The 12,630-nt window shown below is 38.6% G+C and overlaps 1 protein-coding gene across 1 annotated transcript; it reads left to right on the forward strand.

Annotated features, from left to right (window-relative positions):
• Nucleotides 1-201: 201 nt before the first annotated feature.
• On the forward strand, nucleotides 202-3,290 carry LOC108310029 (lithostathine-1-beta-like). Its single transcript, XM_017536687.2, has 7 exons — nucleotides 202-303; nucleotides 444-517; nucleotides 820-929; nucleotides 1,559-1,677; nucleotides 1,974-2,111; nucleotides 2,816-2,927; nucleotides 3,137-3,290. The coding sequence occupies exons 3-7, from the start codon at nucleotides 866-868 to the stop codon at nucleotides 3,202-3,204; spliced, it is 501 nt and encodes a 166-aa protein (XP_017392176.1). The 5' UTR covers nucleotides 202-303; nucleotides 444-517; nucleotides 820-865; the 3' UTR covers nucleotides 3,205-3,290.
• The last annotated feature ends 9,340 nt before the right edge of the window (nucleotides 3,291-12,630 follow it).

The raw sequence follows: 12,630 nt of genomic DNA on the forward strand, positions 1-12,630 counted from the left end.
AAAAAAAAAAAAAAAAAAAAAAAAAAAGGAAAACAAAAGAAGAGAAAAGAAAAGGAAAAGAAATAGAGGAGCAAACCAAACAACCAGCAAATTGTGCTTAATCATGTGGACTCAGCCAGTTATTCTCCACCTCTACGTGTACTTAATATCAAAGAAAGGACTCCATATTTACAGAGAGGATAAGGAAATCTACTCCTCTGCTCTTTCTAGAACTGCTAAAGGTCATAGGAACTGGGCACCTGGTAGCTGCTGAGGAAGGGCAAAGCCTGACTTGCACTTGGACAGTTTGCCAATCTGTTTGTGGTAAATTTATGTCATTTGTAATCACTCCCAGTGTGTTCCAGGAAGAAACTATTTCTGTTGCCAGAATCTCTCCATCTCAGTGCCCTAAGTAAACCCTCTGATTCTCAATCCTCACCCCACCTCTTGCTTAATTTATGCAGCTCTTTTCTCGGACCTTGAAATAAACCTCTGACCAGTGCCTGGTCCAACAAGCCACTTCAGACCCAGCAAACAGGTAAGTGGGTATTATAGGAGGAGGGCAACTCTAACATGGGTTCCACCTCTTTCATCTTGGGGAACTGTCAGGATAATTTTCTAACCAAAAGATCTCAGCAGTAATGGAGCTTAAGCAGGAGACAAATCTGCTTCTGGGTTATAGGATCTGTATAATCTCCAAACTGTACAGAGAAATTTTGAGGGTGTGGGTTTCTCAGGTGGCCTTGCTGCCATCAGGAATTCAGAGACAGGAAGCTATAAAGAAGGTAACTATGTACTGCTCTTCACTGCTCAAATTCTCTTCCCTGTGTTCTCCTATAGAGATTTCTGATTTGCCCCTTAAGCAAGAGATTCCCTGCTACTCAGCATGGCTCAGGCCAACGCATGCTTCATGCTGATCTCCTGCCTGATGTTCCTGACTCTGAGCCAAGGTGAGATTTTTTTCCCCCACACCTCCCACAACCCAAACCCTGAAATCTTCACTCCATCCTCATGCATATGGGTTCACTTGGGAAAAAGCAGAGTCAACATCAGGGGTTGTTTTGTGTTGTTCAGTGATCTTTATTGCTGATCTCATTCCACTCACAAACTTCCTCACCTCAGCGGGGAGTTAGAGATGGAACTTAGCATGAGCCTTTATCAGTGACCACTGCAATTGGCGCTGGTTTATCATATTAACTCTATTCATAATCAGGGGTTTGGGGATGTCTGTATGTAGACAGTCATTAGTGGAATGGGCAACTGGAAGGAACTTTGTGTGTAGAGAAATCAGACAGGCTTGAGAAAGACAGAAGCCTTTAAGGCAGAAAAAGCCTGAGCCTCAGAAGTAAAAGGGACAATGGGGATACATTTCATTCGCCTATTAATTTTGCACTCCTGTCTTGAGTAAAGACATCTTGAGAGAGAAGTGGTAGGGTGCAGGAGGGCAGAAGTGACCAATCATCCATGACCTACTAACTACATCTTTCTGTTCCTATATAGGAACCTCAGAAGCTCATACCTCACCATCCAGCCTTTGCCCTGCTCTGAGGGTCTTTCTTAATTGTTCTTTCTGTTTAAGGCCAAGAGGTCCAAACAGAGTTGCCCCAAGCCCGGATCAGCTGCCCAGAAGGCACCAATGCCTATGGATCCTGCTGCTACTACTTTAATGAAGACCTTGAGACCTGGGTTGATGCAGATGTGAGTGAGGAGAGCAGTGTGGGAAAGGAGGCTCATGAAAGGAGGGGAAGCTGCCTCTCTCCAGTGTGTTCAGTGGCTGATACGAGGTGAAACTAATCCTCTCCTCATCCAATCATCAGCCCCAAACTTTTCAATCTACTTTATCCCATCATTCAGTGCAGAGATGCTGGTGGTCAGTGACAGCATCATCAGGAACATTTCTGTGCTGTCTTTTAGCTGTCACACCTCCTATAAGGGCTCAGTATGTTCTTCACACTTTCCATCTCCACTGAGTGCTCCATTTTCCTCTCCAACAGCTCTACTGCCAGAACATGAATTCAGGCAACCTGGTGTCTGTGCTCACCCAGGCCGAGGGTGCCTTCGTGGCCTCCCTGATTAAGGAAAGTAGCACTGACGTTGGCAGTGTCTGGATTGGCCTCTATGACCCCAAAAAGGTCAGTCTATAGCCTATTTTATCTCTTGATTATCAATTTTGAGAAGAAAGAGGAAGTCCAAGGTTTGGGAACCCTAGAAACAGCTTTTATCCTTTCTTATTTTTAATAAAAGGTATGTCTTTATAGATTCTATGATGTATGAGGCAGTGAGATTCAGTGTAGGTGGTTGGAGAGATGAGTGGAACCTGGATATCCCAGGTGTTCTGGGCATTCATTTACACATAAGCTCATTCTACTACTTCTAGGAAAGCATCTTTATACACCACCTCTTACTTATTATTGTCTGTCTTGAACAACATCTCTTTGTAGAGTATATGTAAAAAGAGGCTAGTGGAGGACAATCTACTGACAGCATTTGGGAGCCTGGTGTTATATTAAGCAATATACTGACAATTAATGGGCAACCAATGATATGGTGAATATGAGGGTCAGGAGTCTCAGGAGAGAAAATTAAGAAACCATGTTCTATAATGAGCTTTTATTTTTTTGGTATCAACTTCAGAACATTTATTATTTTGTGGGAGAGAATAGGACATTCCAGGAAAGGAAACACTTAGAGCAAAAGCAGAGGAAAAGATGTTCTATTCATGGGGAAAAAAGGGTTTATTCTTGCTTTATGTTTGGCCTGTTACTGAGTATAGCCCAGGCCAGGTGTCTCTTTTTCCAAGTCACCTCTTTCCCTGCTCTGGCCTTTCTCCATCTAGAACCGCCGCTGGCACTGGAGCAATGGTTCCCTCGTCTCCTACAAATCCTGGGTCACTGGATCCCCAAGTAGTAACAGTCCTGGCTACTGTGCGAGCCTGACTTCAAGCTCAGGTAAGAGGCAGAGAAGCCATCCACCTGTTTACCATTCCCTCCTGCTTAGCCCTGGGGATGAACATAGGAACTGGGATAGAGATGAGATGAGATCTTCATCCAGAAAATGGTGAAGTGTTTTTTCTTGTTCCTTTTCCTGAGTCCTAGATCCAGAGAGGGGCCACACTCCTTTCAAACCCTTCATTCTGACTCTTCTCATTGTGTTGTAGGATTCAAGGGATGGAAGGATGTGTCTTGTGAGGAAAAGCTTTCCTTTGTCTGCAAGTTCAAAAACTAGAAGCACTGGAAAATGGTCCTGCAATTTACTACAGAGTCAAAAATTAAACTGGACCATCTCGCCAACTCAGTTCAAACCCTCTCTTCTCTGTTGACTTTGCATTGATAACCTTCAGTACCTTACCCATCTCTCAGTCACCGGACCCTGAAATAATAAAAATAAACATGTTTTCCCCACTGTTCTGCCTTTTGCATTTGTTCATTCCACAGCCTATGTCTGAATGGTTGGGGTTGGATTAATTATAACATTTCAGAGTTTGTTTTTTACTGGTTCCTTTTTAATGCCTCATTTGTATATCATGCCTCTTGCACTTCCAAACGTAATGTCCTTGCCTATGACAAGTTAAAAGATAAAGATTTCAGCCACATCTCACATGTTACCATGGACCTAGTTTGAGTTAAAGAAATAACTGTGTTGTTGATCTAGAGATGGCTGGAATATTTGGTACTATGAAAGGATTTACATAATTAGGGTCTGAGGAGTCCACATCTATTCTCAAATATGCAAGTTGAATTCATGATTGACGTGATAATTTAAGAAGAATTGTCACGTATAGAAAGACGCCTCCATTGGTGGTACAACAACTGGAGGTTGGAAGACGAGGAAGGTTTGTTAAATGGTGCTACTTGAGTAAATGAATAAATAAATGATAAATAAGATAAAAATCTTCAGGCATATTAATTACCTCATTAAAGATCCCATCTCCAAATACATTCAAATTCTGAAGTACTGTTTTAGAACTTCCACAGATTAATTTTGCAGGGAATTTTCTGCGAGGCAGAGCAAGATGGAAGAATAGAAGTCTCCACCAATTGTTCCCCTGCTGCAGGGACACCAATTTAACAACTATCTACTCAGAAAAAACCCTTTGTAAGAACCAAAAGTCAGATGAGCCTTCACAGTTTCTGGATTTAACTCCGAATCACTGAAAGAGGCACTGAAAAGATAGAACAGTCTTGAATTGCTGACGCCAGCCCTCTCCCACCTACAGCAGCAGCAGTGTGGTGCAGAGTGCATCTCTGAGTGCTTATGAGAAGGAAAGTAAAGCAATTGTGAAGCATCAAACTAAGCACTGTCCTATTGCAGCCTGAAGGAAAACCAGACCAAACTCATGTCTGTGAAAAGAGTCAAACTCTGTAGAATATTTGAAAAGATTTATTCTGAGCCAAATATAAGTGATTAATGGCCTGTGGCACAGCCCTTAGGAGATCCTCAGAACATGTGCCCAAGGTGGTTGGGGTACAGCTTAATTTACACATATTAGAGAGACATGAGACATCAATCAAATACATGTAAGATGTACAAACATTGGTTTGGTCTGGAAGGGTAGGACAACTGGAAGCTGAGGGTGACGGGGATGGCTCTTCCAGGTCATAGATTGATTTAAAATTTTTCTAATGGAAATTGGTTGAAAAAGTTGTTATTATCTAAAGACCTGGAATCAGTAGAAAGTAATGTCTGGGTTATATTGAAAAGAGGTTGTGGAAAACAAAGTTTTACCATACAGATGAAACTTCCAGGCATCCAGCTTCAGAGAGAATAGATTGTAAATGCTTCACATAAAACTTAAGGACTCTGTTCTATCGGTAATTGCAAAAGGGATAGGGTACAATGAGGCATGCCTGACCCCTGCCCACGATCATGGCCTGAACCAGTCCCTCCGGTTAGCCTTGGAATATCGTTGCTGAGAGGAGGATTCCATTCAGATGGTTGGAAGGTTTAGAATTTTATTTTTGGTTTATCCTCAGCTGAAATATGCCCACATATGGAGGATTTAAAGCAGCCCCAGTCAGAGGAGAATTTCCAATCCCAGTAATTGGAGCTTGAATTTCTGCACATCTCACCACTGCAGGCTAAAGTGCCCTGTTCTTTAAATAAACTTGCAAGGCAGTCTAGGCCACAAGGACTGCAACTCATAGGCAAGGCGAGTCCTAGTGCTGAACTGGCCCTAGTGGACAGTGTTTGGGGGGCAGAATGAGATCTACAGAATCACCAACTGTGGTGGCTAAGGGAGTGCTGGTATCACCTTTCTCCCTAACTCCAGGCTGCAAAGCTTGTGGCTTCAAAACAGACCCCTTCTTTCTACTTGAAGAGAAGAGACTGAATAGTGGGGAGGACTTTGTCTTGAATCTTGGATACCAGCTCAGCCACAGTAGGATAGCAAAATGGCAAGAGTCATGAGGTTCCTGTTCCAAGCCCTATCTCCTTGCTTATATTTCTAAACACACACACACACACACACACACACACATTTCTAGACAACCTGCTGCCTTTAAGGGAAGGGCCCAGTCCTGGAAGCATTCATCATCTGCTAACCAAAGAGCCCTTGGACCTGAATAACCAGCAGTGATGCCCACGTTCTAAGTCAAGGGAGTTGGGTGAGCCTCTGAGAATTGCCCACTTCACGGGAGACTCAGCACATTACCAGCTGTGATGGTTATAAAGTGACATTCCTTTTGCATGAGAAGAGCACAGGGAAAATTAAAGTGGACTTTGTCTTGCACCTTAGGTAGCAGCACAACCACACGGGGGTAGAGCACCAAGTGAGCTGTTAGAATCCTTGATTCCATCCATTCCAGGAATTGACCTTTTGACAGCATGTCTGAACCTGCCCTGGGCCAAAGAGTAGCCCACTTCCCTGAAGGGTGAGTCCCAGGTCAGGCGACATTCACCATAAGCTGATTTAAGAGTCCCTGGACCTTAAGGGAACATTGAATAGAATGCAATACTCCCTCCCCATGGCCTGTGATGGCAGTGGCTACAGGGATCTGCTCCTCTGCCTTTGGAAAGAGTAGAGAAGAATGTAAAAGATGGTGTCATTTGGTTTGAGTGCCAGCTTAGCCACAGCACAATAGAGTATCAGATAGACTTCTAACATTTCTAACGCTCATCCCTGCTACTGGACAGCACATCTGGACCTGCCAAGGGCTTGGGAAAACTTGCCACACTGAAGTAAATTGTTTCCTTTGCTGTGCAAAGGCTTTTGAACTTGGTGTGATTCCATTTGTCCATTTTGCTTTGGTTGCCTATGCTTTTGAGATATTACTCAAAAAGTTTTTGCCCAGACCTATGTCCTGAAGATTTTTCCCAATGTTTGTTTTTGTAGTGGTTTCATAGCTTGAGGTCTTTAAGTCTTTAATCCATTTAATTTTTGTATGTGGTCAGAGAGAGGGATTTAGTTTCATTCTTCTGCATATGGATATCCAATTTTCCCAGCACCATTTATTGAAGAGACTGTCTTTTCCCCAGAGTATTTTCTTGACAACTTTGTCAAAAATGAGATCACTGTAGGTGTGTATAGCAGTCACTTCTCAGTCTTCGGAGTAGTCTTCGCCGCTGGCCTCATAGAATGAGTCAGGGAGAATTCTCTTCTCTTCAATTTTTGGGAATATTTTAAAGATAATTGGTGTTCTCTTCTGAATGTTTAGTAGAATTCAGAATCTGCTCCCAAACTTTTCTTTGTTGGGAGACTATTTATTACTGATTGAATTGTATTACTCATCACTGGTTTATTCAGGTTTTCTATTTCTTCCTGTTTCAACTTTGTTAGGGTTGTATGTGGAATTTGTCTACCTCCGCTAGGTATTACAATTTGTTAGGGTATATTTGTTCATAATAGTCTCTGATGACCTTTCTTAACTTGTGTGGTATCAATTGTAATGCCTTTTTCATTCTGATTTTGTTTATTTTATTTTCTCTCTTTTATTCTTGGTTAGAGTAACGAAGAATAAAAGAGAGAAAATATTTTATTAATTTTATCATTTTAAAAATAACATTATGTTTTTCTGATTCTTTATATGTTTTTAGTCACCATTTTATTTACTTATGCTCTGATCTTTAGTATATATTTTCTTTGACTTATTTCCGGTTTGATTTGTTCTTATTTTTCTAGTTCCTTAAGGTGCATCATTAGATTGTTTATTTACAATTGTTCTATTTCATTGATGTAGGCATTTATTGCTACAAGCTTCCCTTTTAGCACTGCTTTTGTTGTATTCCATAGGTTTTGGTATGTTGTGTTTCCATTTTCACTTGTTTCAAGGTATTTTTTGATTTTCTTATTAATTTATTCCTCAACTCTGTGGTCATTCAAGAGCATGCTTTTTCATTTCCATGCGTTTGTATAGTTTCCAAAGTAAAGTTTTCAAATCTTGTTATTATTGACTTCTAGTTGAATTTCATTGTGGTCTAAGAAAATGTTTGATATAATTTTGATTTTTTAACATTCGTTGAGACCTAGTTTTGTATCCTAACATTTGATCTATCCTAAAGAATGTTCCGTATGTTTATGAGAAGAATGTGAATTCTGTGACTGTTAGATGAAATGCTCTGTATGTGGTAGGTCCATTTTGTTGACCACGCAGTTTAAATTCAATGTTTCTTTGTAAATTTTCTTTCTGGATTATCTATCTAATTTTGAGAGTGGGAATGTGATGTGGAAGTTCCTGACTATTCTTCCGTTGGAATCCCTGTCTGTCCCTTTAAATCTAATATTATTTGCTTTATGTATTTTGGTACTTTGATGCTGGGTGCATTTATGTTTAGAATTATTGTATCCTCTTGCTGAATTAATCCTTTTATCATTACACAATTAACATCTTTGTCCCTTTTTACTGTTTTAGATTTAAAGTCTGTTTCATCTGATATAAGTGTAGCTATTCCTGCTTGCTTTTGGTTTACATTTGCATGGAATTTCTTTTTCTATTTCTTTACTTTCAGTGTTTTTACAGGTGATATGAATTTATTATAGTTAGGATACAGTGGAGTTATTTTTCTAAAAATCAATTCAGCCAGTTTTTTAAGTGGAACGCATACTCTATTTACATTCAAAGTTTGTATTGATATTTGAACACTTATTCCTCTCGTTTTATTAATTGATTTCTGATTGTTTTGCACATCTTTTGTTTCTTCTTTCCTCTTCATTGTTAATCATTGTGGTTTGGAGTTTCTCTGTAGTGATAACTTTGGAGTCTTTTCTCTTCCGTGTGTTTGCTTACCAGTGGTTTTGATATTATTATGTTTTCATGATGGTAGATATTGTTCATTCACTTTTGGGTACAGGAATTCCTAAAGCATTTCTTGTAGGACCAGTGTAGTGAATCCCTTTAACTTTGGTCTGTGTGAGAAAGGCATTATTTCTTTCATTTATGCAGGGTAACTTTGCTAAGCATAGGATCCTTGGCAGGCAGTTTGTTTCTTCTTTCAGTACTCCGAATATACCATCCCATTCTCTTCTGACTAAAGGTTTCTGCTAAGAAATCCACTAGTATAAAAAGGGTGACTTTATATGTGACTAAATGCTTTTCTCTTGCTGTTTTCAGAATTCTCTTTGTCTGTACCTTTTGACAGTTGGACTATAATGTGCCATAAACTGTGTCCATTTGGGGATCTCTGAGCTTCCTGTATTTGGATGTCTAAATATCTTGTAAGACTTTGGAAGTTTTAATCTATTATTTCAGTATATTGGTTTTCCAACTCTTTCATTTTCTCTTCAACTTCTTAGACATAAAAATTTTGAATATTTGATCACTCTGTGGTATCCCATATATTACCTAGGCTTTGCTCATTCTTTTATATTTCTTTTTCTTTGTTTTGGTTTGATTTGAAAAGATTTGTCTTTAAGTTCTGAAATTCTTTATTCTGCTTGACCTAGTAGTCTACTATTACAATTTTGCAAGGAGTTTGTTATTTAATTGAATGAGTTATTCTGTTCCAAATTTTTGTTTGGTTTCTTTTTATATCTATCTCTCTTGTAAATTTTCCATTTAAATCTTGAATTTTTTTATTTCTTTATATTACTTTTTAGTATTCTCATATCTCACTGATGTCTTTAATATTAATATTTTGAATTTTTTTTCTAGATTTTATAAATTTCTTTTTGATTAGGATCTATTGCTAGAGAATTATTTTGTTCCTTTGGTGGTATCATATTTCCTTGTATTATCATGTTTTCTGTTTCCTTACATTCTTATCTATACATCGGGTATAACAGTCACATTTTTCCAATTTTTCAAATTTGCCTTCATAGGGGAGAGCTTTTTTCTGATGATGTATCTATGGTGTTGCTTCAGTAGGACACTTTAACACTGATTCGAGGGCCATTTAGTAATGTAGTTTGTATGATATATTTGGTTGTGTTGGTGGTGTTTGATTTTCTTGATGGCTTAAGATATGGTTGTTGGCAAAGACTGTGGTGAAGTTTTTCTGGGATTGAGATGTTAAGTGAGCCGGTCTTTGGAATCCATTGTGGTTAATAGTGGGCTGACCATACCTGTTCTTGGGTCCCAGGTTGGCATATGATGGCACAGATTTTGGCAGGTCCAGGCAGATTGATTCTTGGGCCTCCAGGTGGCTTGCTGAGGTGCTATAAATGGTAGTGATGGGCCAGGCAGATGGGTTTGTTTTCAATTCCCTGGGCTGTGGGAGTGCCATTGGTGATGGAGGTAAGAGTGCTGGGACTACCTTCTGAGATCCATACAGTTTGCACTGGTGTTGGCAGTGGCTGCAATGGGCTGGACAGGCTAGTCCCCAGATCTTCACTGATATGTGCAGGTGGGCACAAGCTGTGGTGATAGCAGCAGGTTGGATGGGTCTGACATCAGTCGCTGGAGGAGTTCTCATGCCAATCTATGGTGGACAGGGACAGGCAATTTTCAGATTCCATGGACAGTATACTTGTGTCCTGGAGAGGGTGAAGCGGTGGGCATGAACTGGGCAGACCTGTCCTTAGCACCCCCTACTAGTGTATGCAAATAGAATATGGCAAAAGTGATGGATGTCACTTCTGAGATTATATTACTAAAGGAATATAACTTTGAACCTGAATATGAAGAATCCACTTGTCACACTATATGTATGCTTGTTTTGAATTCCTGACATTTTTGGAGGGACTCTCACTTCCAAGTTTGTAATTGATCTAGACTTCTAGCTCTGTTTTCCTATATATTTTTATCTCATTCTGGTATAAAAGTTGTAATATATTCAAGAAATGAAGTATAGAAATTTCCTCATTTATAGCCTTTGCTGATGGTTTGTGTAAAATCGGAATTATCTAATTTATATAATCTTATTAAATACCTCATGTTGTATGCCCTTTAAAATATTATGGGCATGGTTATTTAGTTTGACTTAATTTCTGTAGATTCTATGCTGCTATGTTTAATGGCTATGAATCTATTCAGCTTTCTATTTTTTTGAGTGAGTATGTTAGCTTTTCTAGGAAATTCTACCCTCTAAGTTTCAAAATGTATTATGATAATTTATTCAAAATTTCTTTTTTCATTCTTTTTTATGACTGTGTAGTATTCTATTGTGTACCTGTACCACATTTTCTTTATCCAATCCACCTGGAGGCAATTATCCTAAGTTAACACAGAAACAGAAAAACATACCAAATGTTCTCACTTATAAATGGGAGCTCAACATTGGTTACACACAAACATAAACATGAGAGAAACAGACACTGGAAACTCCAAAAGGGGAAAGGGAGGGAGGAGGACAAGGAATGAAAAACTACCTTTTGGGTACTATGATTACAATCTGGGTGATGGGATGGATAGAAGCCCAAATCTCAGCATCATGCAATATACCCAAGTAACAAATCTGCACATATAGCCCCTGAATTCAACGTTTTTAAAAATGTATTTGCTTCATGTTTTTTGTTTTGTTTTGTTTTTGTTTTTGATTTTGATTTTTAATATTCCCTTAAGAAAAACTGCTGATGGAGAAGGCAACTTTCGACTTCTTAGAACTTGAAGAAATCCCCCTAATGACTTGCCAGTGAGCAGAGCCCTACAGACAGAGCGTTGCAGATGGAATCCTTTCATTCAAGGTCCACCTGGTTCAGTTATGAATATGATTCAGCTACAAACCCTAAAAAATTAAAATTTAAAATGGCTAAACAAGACTGAGATGTATTTATGTCATGTTAAAAGATGTACAGGCATGGTATGAAAGTTACACAATTATCAGCTAACCTAGTCTTTTTACCCTTCTAAACCATTGTCTTTTGCATGTTAATAATCCCTACAGGCTTCTTTCATGTTCTAAGAAGGCTGCCAGTGCTTCAGCCATCCAGGCATCTGACAAGAGGAATAGAAGAAGGACAACATGGCCTATATCACAGTTTCAAACTATCTTTTAAAAGAAATGTTTTTATTCCACCAAAGCAAATATTTCATTCATAAAAATGTAATTACATTTAAGTACTCTGGTGCATAAGACCTTAAAATATTCTTTATTGTGATACATTGACACATCATGTAAAGTCTTGCTTATGTCAGGAAGAGGTGATAGGTACCAGGTAGGAATTTTTCTAGTCTTCATTCATTTTAGGTGTTATACCAGAATGAATTACCTGAGACTGTGCAATTTTCAATGAGCACAAATTTATTTTTCTAACTTTTTGAGACTGGGAATTACAAGATCAAGTTGTTAGATTCTGGTGAGATAATTTTTGCTACATTGTTGCATATACACAGAATATACAGAAAAATGTATCACAGCATTTGCCTGGAGAATTTATAATTATTTAAATAATGTTTTAAATAAAACTATAATATTAAACAAAGGCTGACATTATTTATTCTACATGGCAGGTTCATAGGTATTTGTCAAGTTAATCTAACTTATTTCTGCATTTAGTAAAAATAGTCATGCTATATTAAAAGTTTATAGCCATGTTAAGATACCTTTTTTCTTATAAATAAGAGAGCCAATGACGTTCCTCAGGCTTACTAAAGGATACAATAGGTAGGAGTCCAGTATACCTGGTACCATAATAAATGTATCTTGCAAAAAAAAAAAAGTAATTAATTGTTTAAAAGTTACAACAAAAAAATTCATTGTTGCATATTTTATTTTTATTTTTATTTTGTGAGACACAGTTTTCACTCTTGTTGACCAAGCTAGAGTGCAATGGCACGATCTCGGCTCACCTCTGCCTCCCAGCTTCAAGAGATTCTCGTGCCTCAGCCTCCCAAGTAGCTGGAATTACAGGCATGCACCACCATGCCCAGCTAATTTTGTATTTTTAGCAGAGACGGGGTTTCTCCATGGTGGTCAGGCTGATCTCAAACTACTGACCTCAGGTGATCTGCCCACTTCAGCCTCCCAAAGTGCTGGGATTACAGGCATGAGTCATTGCGCTCCACCGGAGTAATTTTTATCTAAATATGAGAATTCTTCTTTACTTTAGGAAGACTTCAAACAAACAATAACATTCCAGATACAAAAGATCTAATAGTTTAAAATACATAATGAAATATACTGTAACTAGGATGATATAAAACAGAGATTCAGTTCAATACTGTGTCAACAATTGACACAGTATTCCCATAAAAATCTTTATTGCTATCAATATCTGTAAACACATTGAGACGTCATTAACTTTATTGCTTGCACATGTGACTGACCAAATTCCACCTG

The sequence above is a fragment of the Cebus imitator genome, unplaced genomic scaffold (genome assembly GCF_001604975.1).
Source record: "Cebus imitator isolate Cc_AM_T3 unplaced genomic scaffold, Cebus_imitator-1.0 Scaffold100, whole genome shotgun sequence".
NCBI classification, from domain to species: domain Eukaryota; kingdom Metazoa; phylum Chordata; class Mammalia; order Primates; family Cebidae; genus Cebus; species Cebus imitator.

Bases quoted from the DNA above. Each gene is read 5' to 3' on its own strand.
- LOC108310029 (XM_017536687.2), top strand. From the start codon at position 866: ATGGCTCAGGCCAACGCATGCTTCATGCTGATCTCCTGCCTGATGTTC. The intron at 1,678-1,973 runs GTGAGTGAGGAG...CCTCTCCAACAG, and splicing joins AGACCTGGGTTGATGCAGAT to CTCTACTGCCAGAACATGAA. The intron at 2,928-3,136 runs GTAAGAGGCAGA...ATTGTGTTGTAG, and splicing joins GAGCCTGACTTCAAGCTCAG to GATTCAAGGGATGGAAGGAT.